The following is a 22,462-nucleotide window of genomic DNA, read 5'->3' on the forward strand; positions in this document are numbered from 1 at the left end:
CAAAGGTTTGAAAATTTAACCTGGGCCATAAGTAGATGTCAATTTGAACTTAAGTATATATCACAGCATGAACCTTCATCCGTTTACAATAGGGCAAAGTACTTACCTCAATATTTTTGGATTTTCGTAATCTGTACATCATGTTTTTGATGGAAGGATCCTTAGACAAGTCTGCTGCTCCGTGAGATTTCCTGAACAGAAAACAATTGCATTTATGTTGCAAGAAAACAACATTAAGAGAAAAGATACCAATTACTACTGAATGATGGTTACAAAATTTATGATTTTTAGCTCCCATGACTAATTTGTCACATGTTTCCAAATTAATGTAGTACATTATATATATATATATATATACATTGGTATGGACCCATGCAAAATAAATTCGAATCAGATACTGATAACAAAATTGTGGTCTCAATTCTTGATTCGGAATTTGATAATTGCTGTTTTATTAGTAACTAAGATTTAAAAGGTTAAACAATTTCGTTTCATAACCATTAAAGGAAATTTTGCCAGTTAGAGCGGCCTTCTAAAACTTTTAAAACCACCCTTAGCCATAAGAAAACATATCGTCTAATGGACAACATATTTAATCATTACCCACTAGTTTTAAAAATAAAGCATTCTATACTGTGTTTTAATTTCTCCCGTAATCGTTTTTCAAATTTAAGTCTTATTATCTACAAAAATTGTTGAAATGATTCTAATAAACTTATAACACTTTTATCTCCTAATTGCATTTTATTACTTCCACTAATGTTATTTAATTTCATCTCGTCAAATACATAAACCATTACAATCATCTACCAGAAAGTACAGTTCAGCAGTTGAAACTCATCATGCAGTTCCATATGTTGAACAACTTCACTAACTAAACAATCATTGTTATAAAAGTATTGTATAAAACTTAAAATGTACACTATCAGCACAAAAGGACAAAGGCATAGATAATTTGTGACCCACTGGTTCTAATGGTTCCTAAGGACTATTGATAGTTATGCCTTTAAAACCATCTGGGCCTCATTCATTCAAGGATGAGGCATGGGTTGAATACAGTTCTGTATTCAACAGTTATTAAGCAGTTTTAGACTGGAAATATATACATCAATTCTGAAAGAAATCAAGTTAACACGTTTGGCTCTGCTTATTTTGCAGCTCAAGGAAACTTTATAATATCATCCTTTATTAGTGCACCATCAATCACTTCTATGATTAATCTGATGACATGTGGAGTACATGCAACTCCACCAGATTGATAAAACTCAAGCGTATAATAGTTGATATAGAGGATCTTTTAAAAATGCATGATAATAGTTGATATAGAGGATCTTTTTAAAAATGCATGAGTTCACAAAAAATCTAAATTTTCCTATATGGTTGCGCTTACACAGTGTGTGGTGTCAACATAACTTCCTGCTCCAAGATGGTATCGACAGGTGTGGCCTCACTAAGGACACGACTGCGCACGCTATGGACGAACACAAGCCTGTCACGATAGCAGAGGTCAGCCTCGTGGTTGTGTTTGGGCGATGATGACTCGAAGAAGTTTGAGGGGTTTGACAGCACAACGTATGCTCTTGCACTGCACAAGGGCTTCACACACAGCAGGTATCTAAGCAAACATGGTTTGACATGTAATTTCTGTGTGTTAAGTAATATACACAGCTAAAACAAAGAAATTAATGGGCTTCCCAAAGATAGTACTGTTTTACATAAGTTTGTTAATAAAACAACTATCTAATACTTTTTCTATAACATATGATAGCAAATCGTATAAAACATATACTTTTTTCAGAAATCAACTAAAAGAGAGAAACCCATAGAAAGCTGAACTAAACTTCTACAGGTTTTAATATTCTATTACATCCAAACTCAATCTGTTTTAAAGCAGCAGATTTAAAGCTTAAAACATACAAATGTTATAATCATGAATAACCAAAACATAAAAAAGGTTCCACAGTAGATATTAGAAACTACAGACACATATCTTGTATCAAACTTTCCAAAGTGATAGAAAAGGTAGTTCTTGCAAGACCGGTAAAACAGCTAGAGAAAAAAAATCCAATAACAAGCAAACAACATGTATTTAGAAAAGGTACATCAACAACATCAGCACTAATCAGTCTCAAAGTACATGTTTTAGATCAATTTGTCAAAGGGAGTCTAACTACAGGAATATTATTAGATTTTAGTAATGCTTTTGTCTCTCTTGGACATGATCTTGTACTTTCTAAATTGAAATCACTGGGCATGACGGGAACAGCAAAAAAAAAGGGTTCACCTCATAGCTGAACAAACGTAGCCAAGTGGTAGAATTAAAATTGTACAGCAAACAAAACATGGCAGAATGTGAAATCCAGCCCAAAAGAAATTAATGGAGGCGTTCCCCAGGGGTTAGTTCTGGGTGCTATCCTGTTCATTTTATTCATTAACCCTGGAACTGGCAAACGCCCGATATCGGGCGTTTTAGTCGCATCCTAGATGGCAGCGCCCGATATCGGGCGTTTTAATACGTCTTTTATTTCTCAATATTACGTACTTAAAACTGGATCAAAGAGTATCGGTATTGATACCAATCGAAAGAGGAAGGTTCAATTTATGTAAATAATACACTAACAAATAATTTTATCGTTTCGTTACACGTCCATACGTTTTATAATATCTGAACTGTTTGTTTACTTTTTCCCGCGTACCGCGCTAGTTTTGCGCGCAGCGAGAGACAACTGGTTCATTCGGCTATTGTTATTTCGTCAGTTGCATGGTGTTCTGTTTGGTTTATTGTTTGTTTGAGTTCGTTGTAATGATGGTTGTGTATATGACACAATAATAGTAAGTTTTTTGTGCGTGTTTACGTAATGGATCGTAATTTCCGCGATCGTTCAAGTGACATTCGAAAACTAGCTGTACATTGATACCAATCAAAAGAGAAAGGTTCAATTTATGTAAATAATACACTAATAAATAATTTTATCGTTTTCGTTATACGTCCATATGTTTTATAATCTCTAAACTGTTTGTTTACCATCTCCCGCGTACCGCGCTAGTTGCGCACGCAGCGTGAGTCAACTGGTTCATTCGGCTATTGTTATTTCGTCAGCTGCATGGTGTTCTGTCTGGTTTATTGTTTGTTTGAGTTAGTTGTAATGATGGGTGTGTGTATATAACACAATAATGTAAGTTTTTTGTATGTGTTTACGTAATGGATCGTAATTTCCGCGATCGTTCAAGTGACATTCGAGAACTAGTTGTACATGAAATAAGCAAGGATTAGGATTCCGATTTAGACATTTACTCAGAACATAATTAAAAAAATATATAATAAAAAATAAAAAAAATAAAAAATTAATATAAACTAATAGTTACAAGATTATACAAATCCAAGTGAGTTTTGAAGTTCTTACTTTTGTTGGTAAGTAGCACTTTCGAATGTCAGTGTATGATTTTTGTATCGTTTACCACATGTAAAAATAAATACCTTATAAACTATGTGTTGTTTTATTTTTACTCAGAATTAAATGCTCTTCCTTTTTTATATTTTGAATTTTGCATATCACTAACAACAATAATTTTACAAATCAAAAACTTTGAACTAATTTTTATTTTTTCTAAAGAAAATTATTTTTCATGAAGAGGTAGAATAAGGGAATTTTTTTGTTTTAATTATATTATGTGAAAAATGTTCCTTGAACAATGCTGAATAAAGAAATATATAATATGACATAGGTACTTTATAGTAAACATGTAATAATAAAATAAATATACGGCAATGTATGAAGTACCAAAAACACTCTGCCACTGAGAGAAATATGACCGCCAGTTCCAGGGTTAAACATTTTCCACAATATTTGGACTACCTCAGCACTTGCTTACGTATGCAGATGACACCACATTCATTCTCACTAACACAGCAGATGAGCAAGATTTATACATATGCTTAAATATGGCGTATCAATACTATAAGGAAAAAAAATCTAGTTGTAAATACATCAAAAATTTAAACTTATCATAACTTTCAACTCAATTTAGAATAGGCATACTGTACTCTTTTATAAAAAACTTGCCACCTCCTCAGATAACCAATAGTTCACTTTTCTGAATTCTTAAAAAACTTAGTTTAAACATGTAACACTAGTCTTGTAATAGAGCACATTTATTTAACCAAAAGACTACTTTAAATTTAGATTTTAAAATCAGTTATGGTGCTTTACTGCTAAAAACTCCATTTAAATGGTTCCTGAATTGTTACTACAGATACTTTACTTATTTCCTTTCTGAGTACTACAGAGCAATACGCTTACTTCCTGTCTGAGGTCTCTTGGTGACTTCTATAGTAATGTCCAGACCCGTTGTAATATATTGGCTTTCCAGAGTGCACAGAGTGTAACACCTCACATGGTGACATGGAATACTGCAACACATGTAACAAGGTTTAGTACTGTAATAGGTTCACATTAACTATTTGCGCCATATACTTACCTCTTATCCTATTGTCTAATGCTTTGCCTCAGTTTTGTCATGATAAAAGTAGCAATATTAAAAAGGGTAAATTGCTACCAACCTACTACCCCACCCACTAAAGACTCATATATTTCATTAATTTATTACAAAATGCATTTTTATTGTATTTGAATTTTTTAAATCTTTCCATTGGTACTTTTAAAGCCATGTATGCCATTGATTTTAAGACATAGATAGTATTACAATTTTATAATGTGTAATTTCGCTATTCACATTCTCTTAGTGTAGGGCCAACTTGAACTAAGGGCAATTACTGAGGGGGATAATTTTGCTACATCTTTTCCCAAAAAAACTCCCCTAACCTTTATCACTTAATTGTTATTTTAAATAAAAATATTAATTAATTAAAATACAGAAATTTGTACATGTTTACTCACATCATCATTTTGAAACAATTCATCAATCCTTCTGACCTGAAAAAGAATAAAGATTAATATTAAAAGAAATTTAAATCAAATCTTGACCATAAGGGGAAATGTTTAATTTTGTATGATAATTTAAGCAAAACTTAACTCATAAAACTTTATTTTCAATCTACATATTGACTAACATACTTAGGTAATCTACAAATCCAATTCTGACTCATAATTAAGGTTATTCCACATTAAGCTAGCTATAACTGCTACTGTTGTGTTGCAACCAACAGACAGGTTGACCCTCCAGTTGCTAGTGCCAATCTTATAAACCTCTATTAATGGAAGAACTTGAAGAATACAATGGATATTGTGAAATGGAAATTCTGACGACATTTTAAAACAAGCATAAAAAGTAATGTGTGAACTATAACCACATATATGTTGCATGCAGTGTTACTATAACGAGTTATATGATAAAAATCAAATAAAACTTATACGTTGTTTTCCGTATGATAAAAAACATTTTGATTGTTCTTTGAACAATTCATTGTCTAGGCACATAATTGTATTTTCAAGCTCATAAAACACTATTGCGTACAGAAAAGATCCCCATTTGCTCCTAAGACCTAGTGATTAAAACTATTATTTCTAAATATTTAGAGTGCTCTATTAAAATTGAATTACATGAAGTGCGGAATGGCAGATCCAGTATCCTCACCGATGAAATTGTTTCGCAATTAGACCAAAAACTGCGATCTGATTGTCGTTTGACGATTAATGGCCTAGCTGAACAATTTCCTAAATTTGGACGCACTACTGTCTACAATATTATCACGGAAAACCTCGGTTACCACAGATTGTGTGCAAAATGGGTACCAAAACTGCTGACCGACCACCACAAAGAGCAAATAATGTCCAGTGGGTGAGAGATTTTGGGCCTTTACCATTAGATGGGGAGAACTAATTTTCTCCCATTGTTACCAGGGATGAGATGTGGATATTCTATATCAGTTCAGAAAAAAACAGCAATCGATGCAGTGGCTACACTCATCTTCACCAAAACCTAAAAAGTTTAACCAAACTCCGAACACAAATCGAAAATTGCTGGCTACCATTTTTTGGGACATAAAGGGTGTTCTTTAGGTACATTTGATAGAAAGTTGGACAACAATTACAGTGATGTGTACTGTGAAAAGCTTAACAAACTGAGACATGCTATCCAGAACAAACGATGTGGGAAACTGTCATATAACGTAATCCTCCTTCATTATAAAGCACGTCCTCACATTGCTGCCAAAACTAGGGAGAAAATTCAAGATTTTCATTAGCAACTGTTTGACCACCCACAGTACAGTCCTGACCTTGTACCTAGCTACTACCTTCTTGTACTTAAAACGGTGGCTCGGTGGATAATGTTTTGAAACAGAGGAGGAATTGAAGAACGGCATCAACTGGTTCAGCTCTCAGGTGGCAAGCTTCTATGGAGAGAGGTTAAAGAAGCTGAAAAATGCTTCAAATGCTCGAATGCAACAATGCGAAAAATGCTTATGATTTAATGGCAATTATGTAGATAAGTGAAGTAGATTTGTAGCTAACTAAATATGCCAATAAAATGTGTTTCTAATGAGTTTTTTTTCCTGTGACCAAACGGTCCTTACTTTATGAATATGCTTCATTTGTTAAACCAAAACAACCAATAGCCATGTCAATTTTAGTTTCATTGAGCGAAAAAGCTAAACAACATTCGCATTGAACCAACCTTTTCCACCATATCTACATTATGTGTAGAAAGGTTAAATAGCCATCACATGATTTTTATAGTGGAAAAAATCTCAATTTAAACTATTACATGTGTAAATGTGGACAGTTCACAGGACTGTGTTCTTGCATAGTCACAGGTACAGAACTATAACAAGTATAGGAAAGGGGGTAGGTAGGTGGTAGGGGATGATTGGAATTTATTCCAACCATTGAGGTGACACACAGGTTGTTGTAGAACACATAAATAATAAGCTTTATAAGTTATAGATGTGATTTGTTATCCTAGATTGAGATTGTGAACTTTTATATATAATGATAACATCATTTTTCATAAGATAATTCACTGCTATTCATGATGCAGCAATATACACAAACAATACAGGAGTGCATGACATGGATATCTAGTAATTCATTTAATACTTCTAAATTACTTGTGAGTATTAATCACAGCTTAATCACTTACCCCTGGATTAAGTTCTTCTGTACTTATATCCTGAAAAAGAAAAAAAATTCCATTATTGTATAAAAATACTGATAGCGTATTTAATTAGTCCTACTATAAAAAAATAATACAATTTTTTGCAAAATATTTTCTTTAACGCAATTTAAATGTTTTAAAAGTATGCTTTTTCCTAGCAGCTACATAAAACCATAACAAATTTTACACACATAACTAAATAAACACTGTAGATTATATAAATAATTTTAGAAAAAATTAGAGAAAATGTTGTTGTGAGCAGCAAATTTTTATATAGAAAAATTTATTTTATTGAGATATCAGAAATCATAAATTCAGAATCAGAAATTCTTTATTATTCATATTCCTAGAGATCAGAGTAAAGGTCACGTGGTTATGTTACAATTATGTGACCTACATTTGAAATTGGTACAGGAATTAGCTGTAAAGTACCTAACCATAGTAACAATTATTATACAACATGAGCCTTAAATAAGGGTAGGTTGACCTAGCAGCAACTCTCTACAAATGTTTTCTGATAAGTAGACAACTTTTAAACAGTTTGGTTGAACACAGTATCCCCCCCCCAAACCAACCCCCACAGTTGCAGTTGCAGTGCAGTTTGGTTGTTTGGTATCCAGCTCCCTGAGGACCAGCTGTCGATTGTTGGGAGGATGTTATTTATGCAAAAGATACCAACCATACCAAAATTGCAAAGCATTTCTAAACTTTTTACTTGGTAGTATAATAATGTTATCAGTTTCCAAAACAGTTTCAATATTATTTATTACACTATAAATAATTTTAAATCCATTTTGACGAAATAAACAATATTGTAACTAATTATTTTTACCCTTCTAGTAAACTTACCCAGCTATCAATGTTGCTGACATCTACTAATTGTAATCTGTCTCGTTATGGAGGTAGCCCATATTGTTTTATTATTGGCCATGTAAGTAACCACTAGATAATAATGTTTACCAATAGTAGACTCATCATAATGTTTATAAACCTTCAAACGCAAGTTTGTAATCAAGTTACATGCATTTACAAACGCGCAGCACTTTGTTGCCTTCTACTTTTGTTGTGTTTAATTTTACTCCAACATAACAGCCCAACCATAACCAAAATATGTTTGTTGGATACAACTTAAGATACAGGTCTTTCTTCAAATATGAGGGTTGTCCGGAAAGTAAGTTGCCAAGGCATCTGATTGCAGAACATGTAGGAATAGCGTTGTGATCTGAGTGGGGCCGTGTAGCTGCGTTTATTATGATTTGGCAGTGTCACAGTGAATGTCATTGTCATTCTATGTGCTCTAAACTGGTGTTTAAAACAGCCACTGCACTCAACTCTCCTGCAAAATGTGAACTACACAGCATTATTAGATTTCTTTTGGTAAATACATGCACTCGATGGAAATTCATCGAGAATTTTGATCCGTGTATGGAGATGACACTATGAACGATACTGCAGTTAAAATGGTGGCAGTTTTCCTCCAATGTTCAGGACAAAAAGCGAAGTGGCAAAGTAGTTACCAATGAATCAATCATTATGTTTAGTATAATCAAAGATTCAAAATCACAGATCTAGTGTACACAGAACTTGTGACTTTGGCACTTGATATCATAAAACTTCTGCCTGGTGGGTACCGAAACTCTTGACCGATGAACTTAAAACAAAGAGAATGGAACCAGTTCTAAAGTTTCTTATCCGGTACCATAGAGAAGGTGATTTTTTTAAAACCACATTGTCACTGGAATGAATTACAAGTTTCTTAAATCAAGGTTAAAAAATAAGAAAATCAATGGAATGGTGCCACACCTCATTGCCATGAAAATTACGGTGATCAATTACGTGCATAGGCGGCAGAATTTTGTTCAATAGTTACTGAAAAACTTTTACCTAGATAAGTGCTTAGCTATAAATGTTAAAAATAGTTTAATTGTTACTCTTTCAAATATATATAATACAAAAAGTGTATGTGCAATGTTTTATTTGTTAAAGCAACTTATTTTCCAAACAATCTTCGTACATACAAATGTGCATTATTTAGTACAGTACAGCTTTGTCACTCATTTGCTGAAATTCATATAGCAGTCTTAGTCTGCTTCTGAAGGATTAACTAGAGCAATAACTAAGCAGTAAACTATAACTATAACAAACCTTAAAATATTTGTTGACGGTGAGTTTATAAAGTGTTTCTCTGACTTTGTGTTGTGGTATCAAAGCCGCACCTTCTGGATGTCTGCCAACAAACGTAAATGGTAACACTATTTAAAAAATAAAATTGTGGTAATGATCACGATTAAAAATATTTGACTGTTGATTAGTTACTATAACTTATTTTTCATCTAGCCACCACAATTTTGGCTTTTAATTTATTATTAGTTTGTTCTCAAATATCTAAACACAAAAAGTTCAATAACATAAATTATATTTATCTGCTAAACCAAAAATATAGCCTGCAGGGTACACAGAAGATATATTACATTCATCTTGGCATTACACTTCATGACTTATCATCTCACACCTGCACATTGTGTTGCACCTGTGTTGCACATAGGTGCAACACAATGTTTTGAAGGTATCAACAAAAAACTTAGATGATAGTCATGGATACTACTGCGTAAGCTTAACCCATTGGCCTAGTAGTTTTTCTGGTGCTGCATGGACCTGAACTAGCAATTAATTTTGCTGAAAGTGTAAAGGTTTTGTATAATTTTTATAGAAACCTAACTAATTAAGTTATTACCATGGTTATTTTACCATCATGTTACAACTATAAAATTGTACAACACTAGGCTACATTTTACAACTATAAAATTAATTTTTATTTAGTTTTAAATTTACTAATAATGTTAATTATAACAAAAATGTTGGGTTTTTATGTGAAAAAACTTTAGTTCAGTAACTCTTTGTCATGAAACATAAATCATATTAAAATTTTTATTTGAACATTTATTATTTAAAAAAATTATATTTGAGTACTCATCAAGTGCAGTTTTTCCATCAGTTTGCACGGGTCGCAGATTTTGTAGCATTCACACACAATTTGCATATAAAAACACAGAACTATACTAAAAAAATACACTGTAAAAATAAAATAAAAAAATTAAAATTAAAAATAATAAAGAAAAAAATAAAACTTCACAAACAAACGACAAACAACGTAGTTTCTACTTTGCAGGCTAGCCTTTAGCCTTGCAACAAAACAAAATTTTACCGAATACCACAAATAAATATTTAAATGGATTTTATAAAACTACTGTAATAAACTTTCAATAATATTGTCAGAAGTGCTAGCCGTAATTTTTGACTAACATAATCCTAGTATCAACACAAAATAAGCACTGGTAAATAGATTACAATTATTGAAAAAAGTGATATTTTTCTGCCATAGTTGGCACACCTGAACTCACCAACAACTCAAAAGGTTTGCAGAAAGCGTATTGGCATACCATCTAACGGGAAAAACTATAAATACTTTAAATAGTACATCGCAACGTCAACAGATCGTGCTGCGCAAGTGAGTCCAGGTTCGGTCCGTGCATCACTGCACGTGGTATATACGTGAGTCTAGGCCAATGGATCACTAAGATGAAACATCATATTCAACTTGGCATCACACTCATTCTTAGATATATTCTTAACATCCTTTTAGATGATTATGTAAACTTACGTGACAAATAAATACCTGACTAACTCTGAACAAGTATCATATTAAAGTAAGAATTTTACTGTTCTATCACAATTTTGCTGAATGTACTGTAGTTGCTGTTTAATTTTCAACAGAGATAGGTTTGTAGAGTTTAGATATATACTTCAGGATAGGTGGGTTATATGCAACAATACATGGTAGCTGTCTGCATTATGCGACTACAGAGAACTCAAAAAGGTGCAAAAACTCCTGACAGAGGACGAAGGAAGTGCTGACATCTAGTAGAAAACACCAGAACTACCTACGTGACATGGGGTTGTCATAGAAATGCTTCTTGCACAATATTACGGCAGACAACAGAACAAAACAGAAACGATATGTAATATTATGTTAGTAGCACAATTTTACACATTCGCTACGAATGTAATATTACGTCAAAAACCGTGAAAGGGTTAAAAGAGAGAGCAATTTAGTTATTATTGCTTTCCACTCAAAATTACAATAAATTATTCTTGTGCTATGAGTTCAAATAGAATTGCAATAAACCCGACATAAAACCAGCCGATACTCACGTCTTGGCCTCCTGCTCGAATATTGCTGTTAGAGGGAGGTATTCATGATGAGCTCTGGTCGTCACCCTGTGCAGGAACTTCAGCAGAGTCCACCAATGCTTATTCGGCGCATGGTTGTGTAGAGGGCTACCTCTCGCACGACTCACAGGAGCATCAGGCTTTTCATCGAGCCAGGCAGTTGCGTCACATTGCTTCTCGCAGCATCGCAAATGTCTCCTGTATCACCAAACATACATAACGTACTTACACAAAAATATTCAAACTAATCATCTTTCATAGGATATTACAACACTGATTTTTAAAAAATTTAATGAGTAAAAAGGTTACGGTACTGTAAGTTTTGAGACATATGAAGAGTTTTTGTGCTGACTTACCAAACGTTAATCGTGTTCAAAGTAATCTCTTACAACGTCAATTCACTTTTGTTGGAACTCCTTCAAAAAACCTAGCCACTGAATTTTTTAATCTCATCATAAATTTTAAATGTTGCTTTAGATTGATGAATAACTCAAAATCGCATACAGCGATATTAGCTGAAAATATCATGATTTTTACAGCAGTGTGACAAGAGACATTGTCATGATGCAAAATTTAATTTTAAATTTTCAAGTCCAGAAGAACTTCTGGCGAGTATTGTTCTGTGTACCAACTAGCTGTCTTTTGACCCTCCATCTCAATAGGCTTCAACAATCCCACGCCCCTGAAGAAAACAGCGTACATTAATGTTTCTCAATCATTGTGGGTGATGGCTCATTTTCAAACAACCATACATGAACCTCACCTCCAGTTGGAATGTAAAAATAGGATATACATCTGATCACCAGTGACAATTTTGGAAACAATGCAATGAGCACCATTATTACGCAGTTGAAGGTTATGTTGGCTGACTCTCACATACTCAGCTTTTTGCTCACTGTCAAATTGTGGGTTACCCATCGAGAAATAATTTTTCCTGACTTTTGAAAAGTCATCATAATTATTCGCTCTGACACAGAGATTCAATCCCTAGGAAGAGCACCCAATCAATGTTTTCTTGAGTGACAACAGAAATGCAGCCTTCCTGAACGTTCGTCATCTTCAAGCGAATTTCACCCCCTTTGAAATTCCGAATACCACCTAAAAATAGTAGCATGGAATGGTGCTGCAGGACCAAACTCAATTTTCAGACTTCCAATGTACTCCCTTCTTGAGACAAACCGACTTTAAAATCATAGCTTTAAAATGATCTAACCTCATGATAATGCTGTAAATTCACCAAATAGATCTTTAGTGGATCTAGAAGATACAAATACACTGAGAAGATTACAAACTAGAGAAGATGAAGTCAGAGAATCAACATGTACCTTTTGTTGACAGTACGATGACAGCAATAGTAGTAGCCTCTGGAGTCATGGTAGACCCACCCTCTGTATTGTTCACATGGTAACCTTTCAGCCGGCACGTCACTACACCACAACTCCTCCTCCTATACATGACAACATCCCGTATTTTTAGATCAGTTTCAAATATCAATATCCAAAGTTCAATACTATAAAGCAGTTTCAAATTGTATAAGAAACAATAATGAATCTAATAATATTCATTTGTAGAAAGGCAATGTCCTCATGTCATATATTAGCCAGTAATACAGTAAAATAGTTTTAATTGGAATATTGTCACGTTCAAACTGTTTGCTTTTATTTTAAAGCAAACATTGAGTTCATTGTGATTATTGTATCTTATGACTTTTTTTAAGAAATTCACATTTTCTTGTAAGAAAACTTCAGAACAAGTTAAAACGCTTAAAACTTTATAGTACACTTTTTGTGTGAATTTAAGACAATTAGATAAGTTATAAAATATCCAATCCTAAAACTTATACTTATTTATATTTGTTTATTTAACGTAATATATAATATATTACAGGTTGTTCAAAAAAGGATGTCACAAACTTCTGTGACTGATGGTACTCATCATATCAAACAAAAAATGGTCCATAAACATAGAGAATGTGTCATTTAGCCGCTAGCCACCATTGCAGTTTTTTATAAATAAACTGTAAATTTATAAATAATTACTTTAGAACTTTACAGTTACAGATACCAAACTTTGCATGCAGATAGTGATATATTAAAAAAATAATGGTGTGCAACTACGAGGGTCGTCCATAAAGTAACCGCCGTTTGGGTGTGGCGCGATAAGTAGTGGGGGTAGCGCCGACATTCTCACATCGGTGTGCACAGCCGTTCAGTACACTTGTAGCTGTGCAAGAGAGAGCGTCGTGCGATCGCGCGTTCTTTTGCTACAACGTAAAAACATGAGCGCCGTGATAGAAAATCCCGCCAAGTGTGAAGTGCGTGGTGTAATAAGATTTCTGTGGTCGAAAAGTTACACAGCTGCTGAAATTCATTGTGAATTGAGTACGGCTTATGGCCCAAACATTATGAGCGAAGGTGTAGTCCGTCAATGGGTTCGTTTTTTTAAAATGGAAGAACGAACGTTCACAATGAAGACCGGACGTCTCCTGTCAGTGATGACTTGGTGAACAAAGTGGGATGCTAAGGGCAACTTGCACGTTGAATTTATGGAGCGTGGTACGACCATTACAGCAGCAGCTTACTGTGGTCCTTATAACCTTAAAACGGCTACGAGCGATTCAAAACAAGCGTCGTGGTCTTCTGACATATGGTGGTGTGTTTGTCCATGACAACGCCCGCCCTCATACAGCTCAAAGAACAACAGAACTTTTGGAAAAGTTCAAATGGGACGTTTTTGAGCACCCCCCTTACAGCCCGGACCTGGCTCCCAGTGATTTCCATCTTTTACCATACATGAAGCGGTGGCTTGCATCTCAGAGGTTTGCGAGTGATGAAGAGCTTCAAAACACTGTGACAGGCTGGCTACGTTCTCAGGCGGCAGATTTTTTTAAAGACGGAATTTCAACAACTGTTAAAAGATATGATAAGTGCTTGAATTTGTATGGTGAATATATAGAAAAGTAGAGAAAAACCGTAGTTTTAACATTTACATAATAAACTTTTTGTATCTCAACTGGTTTATTTTTTATTTCAAAACAGAGGTTACTTTGTGGACGACCCTCGTATTATAAATAAAAAATATAAATTTTAACATCCTCTTTTTTTACACATCACTTTGAACACTGTGAGCTAAAAAAACTTGTCTTGTAAGACAACATAATCAGAATCAGAATGCTTTATATAAAAGAAAGAATAAAGTTTACATCAATTAATTGAGGGATAGTATGAGATGAGGCATGTATTCTCATAAAACTATGACATTTACTCAACTTGTTTTTATATAAAATTTTATTCACCTCAATTTGGTTGTCATTTTCGTTCTTGGGTATTCTCGTGTCAATTCCCTGAAACATAACTTCATCAGTAAGCATTGTCACCAATTATAAGAATATAGTTTTAGAAAAGTCATCACTTTAAAGTTTTATAGATGTAAGAGGTTACAAATATAAAATATGGTTTATAAATATAAATTTTTAATAGTGAAATTTTATTGTTATATTGAAATAAAATAAAGTCAAATTCAATATCAAATTATTTTTATTTAAAAAAATCGATAATCGAAAAACCAAAGTAAAATAATACCTCTCTGTATGTAGCCTGAAAAACTCAAATCAAATAAAAACTTTACAGAAAGTAATCAGTAAAGAAAAAAAACAAACAAATCCAAAATCTTTTCAACAAAACTTAAAAAATTTGTAACCTAAATTACCTCTACTGTACATTAATAAATTGAATTCTATCATTCTACTATTCTTATAACCAACTGCTCTATATAACAAACACAGTAACTAGACAAATGTCTTTCACAAGTTTTAGCGAAATTAATTAAGTAACAAGGTTTGCTACAGTTTCCATTTTATTTTAAGAAAATTATAAATTTTACTGCACATTTTTTTATATCTCCAATATAAAAAATTCTTTTCTTACTATCAAAAACACAGTTTTATTAAAATGTTTAATATTCAAAATTCCAAAGGTAGGATGTATGAGCATGTCGATGCCCCTAACCTAAAGTCTCTCTGCCACTACTATCTTCTTCCACTCCCAACACTTGTCCATCCCAAGTATGACTGTAGTTCCTTCTGAGATCTCGATAACACAGACCCTGACTTATTTAAGACTTGAAACATAACTGTATATACTAGCAGTACAAATCATTAGTAGGAGGTTAACAATTTCATAGTAAGCTAAACACAACACAATACAGTAAAACTTTAGACAAATCCTCACCCTTTCTTCATCATGACGAATTTCCAACAAAATCTTCAGCAAAGAATTCTTCGATAACTGAGCAGCCACCACTGGCTCTCTGCAACACAAGCCAGCAATGTCACATGTATACTGCAGGCACTTATTGGACAATATTATAGTGCTTATGTTTTATATTAAGAAGTTTTAGATATTCCATAATGAACACAATACAACTTAACCTGGTTTTATTAGTTATCTCATTGTAGAAAGGAAATTACAGTATTTTATAAGAATAAACATCATCATAACTCATCATTTAATTGAGCATATAATGTCAAGATTTCCCAATTTCAATTGTATAAATTTTTTCTATGGAAAATGAATTAGTTTATGTTCTATTTTTACAATAAATAACTGTTTTAAGTTTGATAACTTTTCAAATTTGATTATTTTAACATGAAATAATTTAATAGCCAATCTGAAAATAGCTATTCCTAATAGTATTCAGAAACTTTTAATACCAGAGTCGAAGAAAGCCTTTAGTGTAGATTGAATGGATCTGTTTCAATGGATGACGGCCTAGGATGTTGATCACTTCACAGAGTTACAGATAACAGTCCAGTTCCTAACATTACATTGGTTCTTAATTTATAATAAATAATATATGGATTTATCTTTATCTTTTCAACATTTATTTATAAGTCCATATTTTGTATGTGAATTTAAGCAGGTACTAACTCAGATACTAGCATAAGATGGTGAAACCTATCACAAATGTGCTTCTTTTATACAGCATTTGCACAAGGTGGAGTCACCATTACCAAGAGTTTCCTCTGTACAGCTTTTGCACAGGATTCACATATCGTCAAGGGCTTCCTCTATACAGAATTTGCATAAAGTGGATTCACCTATCACCTAGTGCTTGTTCTATACAGCATTTGCACAAGGTGGTTTCACCTATCACCTAGTGCTTCCTCTATACAGCATTTGCGTAAGGTGGAGTCACCTTTCACCTAGTGCTTCCTCTGTACAGCATTTGCATAAAGTGGATTCACCTATCACCTAATGCTTCCTCTATACAGAATTTGCACAAGGTGGATTCACCTATCACCTAGTGCTTCCTCTATACAGAATTTGCATAAAGTGGAGTCACCTTTCACCTAGTGCTTCATCTGTACAGCATTTGCACAAGGTGGATTCACCTATCACCAAGTAGTTCCTCTATACAGCATTTGCATAAGGTGGATTCACCTATCACCTACTGCTTCTTCTGTTCAGCATTTGCATAAAGTGAATTCACCTATCACCAAGTGCTTCCTCTATACAGCATTTGCACAAGGTGGATTCACCTATCACCTACTGCTTCTTCTGTACAGCATTTGCATAAGGTGGAGTGACATATCATCAAGTGGTTCCTCTATACAGCATTTGCATAAAGAGGAGTCACCTTTCACCTAGTGCTTCCTCTGTACAGCATTTGAACAAGGTGGATTCACCTATCACCTAGTGCTTCTTCTGTACAGCATTTGCACAAGATGGAGTCTAATATCACCAAGTGCTTCCTCTAAATAGCACTTGCATAAAGTGGATTCACCTATCACCAAGTGCTTCCTCTATACAGCATTTGCACAAGGTGGATTCATCTATCACCTAGTGCTTCTTCTGTACAGCATTTGCATAAGGTGGAGTGACATATCATCAAGTGGTTCCTCTATACAGCATTTGCATAAGGTGGAATCACCTATCACCAAGTGCTTCTTCTGTACAGCATTTGCACAAGGTGGAGTCTAATATCACCAAGTGCTTCCTCTAAATAGCATTTGTATAAGGTGGTTTCACCTATCACCAAGTGCTTCTTCTGTACAGCATTTGCATAAAGTGGGTTCACCTATCACCAAGTGCTTCCTCTATACAGCATTTGCACAAGGTGGATACACCTATCACCTACTGCTTCTTCTGTACAGCATTTGCATAAGGTGGAGTGACATATCATCAAGTGGTTCCTCTATTCAGCATTTGCATAAAGTGGATTCACCTATCACCAAGTGCTTCCTCTATACAGCATTTGCACAAGGTGGATTCACCTATCACCTAGTGCTTCTTCTGTACAGCATTTGCATAAGGTGGAGTGACATATCATCAAGTGGTTCCTCTATACAGCATTTGCATAAGGTGGAATCACCTATCACCAAATGCTTCTTCTGTACAGCATTTGCACAAGGTGGAGTCTAATATCACCAAGTGCTTCCTCTAAATAGCATTTGTATAAGGTGGTTTCACCTATCACCAAGTGCTTCTTCTGTACAGCATTTGCATAAAGTGGGTTCACCTATCACCAAGTGCTTCCTCTATACAGCATTTGCACAAGGTGGATACACCTATCACCTACTGCTTCTTCTGTACAGCATTTGCATAAGGTGGAGTGACATATCATCAAGTGGTTCCTCTATTCAGCATTTGCATAAAGTGGATTCACCTATCACCAAGTGCTTCCTCTATACAGCATTTGCACAAGGTGGATTCACCTATCACCTAGTGCTTCTTCTGTACAGCATTTGCATAAGGTGGAGTGACATATCATCAAGTGCTTCCTCTGTACAGCATTTGCATAAAGTGGATTCACCTATCACCTAATGCTTCCTCTATACAGAATTTGCACAAGGTGGAGTCACCTATTACCTAGTGCTTCCTCTATACTGCATTTGCTGTAGTTTACTCAGAATTATAACACAAATTTAGCTGGATTAACTCACTTAGTTTTTAAATATGAAAAACTCCCTTCCTCAGTTTTTTTGTACCAATTAATGAATCACCTCAGTTCTACCAATTTAAATTGTATCAATTCAACATCATATTAGTCCCAAATATAAAGTTTAAGTTGAACTACACTAAACGTTAATATAATGTTCATAAAGAAAATTATCTCTTCAATAGTAAAAACCTTGTGCTCAGACGGAACCGTGTTTACAGCTATCAGTCAACTCACTTGTCACACTCTTCCCTGTAGATGGCATCTACGTCCTTGCCGAGTTCTGAGCGCACCCGGTGCCGTAGAGAGTCTAGGAAAGAGAAACAGGAGGCCCGTAGCAGATCCGGAGCATGGTTGTGACTGCCCGAGGTGACCTGTGGGAGTACAGGAGCACTGTCCTCCAGAGCCATCTTGGCCTGAGCAAGGCAGTGCGGCTCAACACACATCAGGTACCTGTACATACAGATACAGTTCATTAAATCACTTCTCTATTGGTATATGAGTATGGAACAAAAGAGTAGAGTACCAATTTAGTACACTTTCGTAAACTAAAGTTAGTTTGGAGCATTCAAAATAATATTTTTATTTCTCGTTGAAATTGAATAAATACGATTATAGAAAATATTTCACTTGACATAAGGAAATACAAAATTAAAAACGTGTTAACTTTGCACTGAATTTAATTATTAGCTCAGGATACTAGGTTAAACCAGTATCTAGGTACAAGGTACTTTCAGTTTCAACTCGCTTCTACGTCAAGGTAATTGGAGGCTCATTTAGTGTCTACGTTTTAGATGATTTTAGTCTCTCTTTTCTACTTTCTAGATGTCTTAAGGCTTTCATGAATGTGAAGGAAATCTTAAATTAACTTATTATTGATTTGGTGACATATTAATTAATAATAACATCTTCATTCACAACACCACAAAAAATTGAGGCGAATAATATTATAACAACATCAGATAAACCAACAATGAATGTGAATGTTGTTATAGCCTCCAGCCCTATGGTGTTATGAATGCAAAATGCTAAGAATTAAATTTAACCAATAAGATCCAGGTCAGTCGTTTATTTTGTTTACAGTGCTATTCTTGCAGGCAGACAATATGCCAGTGACCTGCACCATCATCGATCTACAAAACTTTTCTGGAAGTGGTGGTATATTAACCCGTTGAGTGAGTACCAACATCCAATTTTACTGAATGTTCGAGAAAAAAATCACTAAAAGTACAAAATTATTTACATTTTTAAACTAATATCATATTAAGCTGTTCATGAGGAACTGTTCTTTTAAAAATAAATTGTTACAGTACACTTCCAATCAACTGACTTTAACAAAAATCAATCTAGAAGACACTGACATCACTGTCAACAGATTGTGACGCATATTTATCAGTTACTTAAAAGTTATATAACTCACTCATTATTGAAGATAATGCTATGAATTTTTCAAGATTTATAGACAATTGAATACTCTTTCCAGTGATATGGACAAAGAACTGGATATGAATTCTTTTGGTAATGATAATTTGGTTGAAAAATGAAATTTATAAATAAATTCTGGAATTTTTTAGGTAAGTCCATTTTTTGTATTCCTAAATTTAATTTTATAGTAACTTTATTATTTTATGTTAATTAGGCAGAGTTTTCAGAGAAAAAAATATGTAGATAGTTTATTAAACAATAAAACTGTGAATCTTTTACTGAAACCTTGCAAAATGCCTTAGAAACAGCTGGCACTTTTAGGTACGTCCACAAGAAAAATATCTGGCACTTTTCAGTACACCCACTCAGTAAATATTTGGCACTCAAAGGGTTAACATGACAACCCATTTAAAATTGAATCTGTTCTCAGTAGGTAACACTAGACTAAGTCGTACCTGAGGCTGTCAGAAGAGAACGTCTCCAGGAAGTAGTAACCTTTCCTGTCATGGTACACAGGCTTGTAACGTCCTTGTAACACTTCAGACTCTTTCAGGCACTGAAACACGTTTCACACAGTGACAGAGCTGGCGTAGTCTTGCAACAAACAGATGGCCAAATTTCAAAGAAAGTCTGAGGCTATTGTAACGCCATAACGCGTTTTGAAATCGTTACTGCTAGATAAAACATATGTTAACTGCGAGAATAAATATAACCTATATTGGTCACATAATTATTCCGGTTTAAAAGAAACTAATTTTCTCAATATTACTTAACCCATCACCAACCAAGTAATTTAAAGTTTTTAGTTCAGGAACTAGAATTAAATATTATTACAATAGAAGTTGTACAAAGTTATGGACCTGGAATTGTGCAGCTAGCCTTGTGTCTTGCTGACCAGTGCTAGCTAGCCTCTAACACAGGCCCTAGTCCTTTTTGACTGACCACGGCCACTTAGGCGATGACCACCGCTTGACCTGCTGATCCGGTGGTCGTCAGTCGCGTTCAAAATTAAAGGTAGTTAACATCTCAGTCTGCGTCCTCTCTCTCTCTAGTTAATTTAACATTGTTAAAATTATCTTCCAAAATTAATTTGTTTCTAAATTAGTTGGTATATTACTTCATAACACTGATTTAAAGACCGATTATGTAAGTGAGTAAAGATTCGAAGATAAAATTATTTATTGAAATTAAATTGTCACGCGAGTAGCTCATTTACCTGAGTCAAGACCCTCAGAAGTTCCAATTAGTTATTTAAGTAGGATTGGTGGAGTTCACACTATTTTATTGGAATGAGTGATAATGTGTCACACACTAATCACACTGATATCCACACTGATCACTTGGTGTTAAAAGTCCCTTTAGGAGGAGAGAACTGCACCCTGTAGTACACCCAACATCAGAATCTATCTGATCTGGACAAAATACTTAAGAACTTCCTCAGTTGAAATAAAATTAATTAATCATTACGCACGTATTGTTAATAATGAAGAATACTCCTGTGTTAAGAATTATTTTCATTTTTTTCAACTTCAATATAATATATATGGGTGTTCATTTGAAAACTTCAAATTCATATTAAAAGATTTATAGCCCAAGTATTAAAATTCTGTAAACGGGAGTGTATAGTACTAATTGGGGGGGAATTATTTTCAAAATTGGGAGTTGTTCTCACCCCCATGTATCCAAAGCCAAAATTTAAGCTCATAAAAAATGCTGTATTTTGGTAAAAAAAATGAAATAATTTGAGGTTTCACAAGGTATAGTTGCCATTTCAAAATTTTGGCTTTGGGTATGGGGTGCATGGGGGTGAGTACCCCCATTTTGAAAATAATTCCCCCCCAATTAGTACTATACACTCCTGTTTACAGAATTTTGATATTTGGACGATAAATCTTTTAATACAAGTTTGAAGTTTTCAAATGAACACCCTGTATTTTACCATTTGAGAAGAGAAAATATGATCTCTATATTAAGCATACACGACAATCTTATCTATCTAATATATATATATATATATATATATATATATAATTCCACTGTATTTATTTTATCACAAATTATTTTTAAATATGTTTTATGTCTTGTAAATTATTTTATTTTAGGATAATAATAGCTACATCTAGATTTATTTAATTTTAATATGAATTATAACCTGTACCTGTACCATTAGAATTTAATGTTTTATATACATACTGGATCACTGTTTGTGAAATTAATATTGATTATTTATCAATGAATTATTAATTATGTTTATAACTTTTTTTATTAGGATTAGTATATTTTAAACTATATTGACGAGTCATCTGTTCATTTAATTATGTAACGTTACGTGACAATAAATTTCTGATTCTGATAGTGTGCATGGATTTGATACACAACATTACTGTTGTGATACCTGATATATGTGACACAACGCTCTGGTATGATTTGTTTATTTTAACCTAGATTTTAGTTATGTGTTAGGTTAGTTACTACCTGAGGAAGATATCACATTGCAGATCTCGAAACGTAGTTTATCGATTTCTTGTGTGACTGACAATGGCAAATGTCCGGAAATCCTTGTATCTATTTGTAGGTAATTTCACTTTCAAGTATTATCAACAAGTTATATACATTTGATTAACCCACTGGGGAACTTGCCCGAGCATCACTCGTCGCGAGCGAGCGGGACTGAAGAATCTTGCCCGAGCGGCACTCAATGTGCTCTTTCTAGACCCTAACGATCACGCATTTGTTTGTTTTTCCGCTAGAT

General features: G+C 33.9%; 1 protein-coding gene across 2 annotated transcripts in view; it reads right to left on the reverse strand.

The window, feature by feature from the left end:
* The window catches only part of LOC124366307, a 117,651-nt gene that overhangs the window by 72,327 nt on the left and 22,862 nt on the right, over window positions 1–22,462 (reverse strand). For both annotated transcript variants that reach the window (XM_046822749.1, XM_046822748.1), the window contains 12 exons: window positions 20,166–20,266; window positions 18,523–18,738; window positions 15,576–15,654; window positions 14,642–14,689; window positions 12,672–12,793; window positions 11,329–11,544; window positions 9,262–9,343; window positions 7,102–7,131; window positions 4,899–4,934; window positions 4,302–4,411; window positions 1,391–1,615; window positions 107–191 (listed from right to left, as the gene is read on the reverse strand). In XM_046822749.1, coding sequence (XP_046678705.1) covers window positions 107–191; window positions 1,391–1,615; window positions 4,302–4,411; window positions 4,899–4,934; window positions 7,102–7,131; window positions 9,262–9,343; window positions 11,329–11,544; window positions 12,672–12,793; window positions 14,642–14,689; window positions 15,576–15,654; window positions 18,523–18,738; window positions 20,166–20,266 — 1,350 coding nt within the window. The remainder of the gene's footprint in view (window positions 1–106; window positions 192–1,390; window positions 1,616–4,301; window positions 4,412–4,898; window positions 4,935–7,101; window positions 7,132–9,261; window positions 9,344–11,328; window positions 11,545–12,671; window positions 12,794–14,641; window positions 14,690–15,575; window positions 15,655–18,522; window positions 18,739–20,165; window positions 20,267–22,462) is intronic.

The sequence above is a fragment of the Homalodisca vitripennis genome, chromosome 7 (genome assembly GCF_021130785.1).
Source record: "Homalodisca vitripennis isolate AUS2020 chromosome 7, UT_GWSS_2.1, whole genome shotgun sequence".
Classification (NCBI taxonomy): domain Eukaryota; kingdom Metazoa; phylum Arthropoda; class Insecta; order Hemiptera; family Cicadellidae; genus Homalodisca; species Homalodisca vitripennis.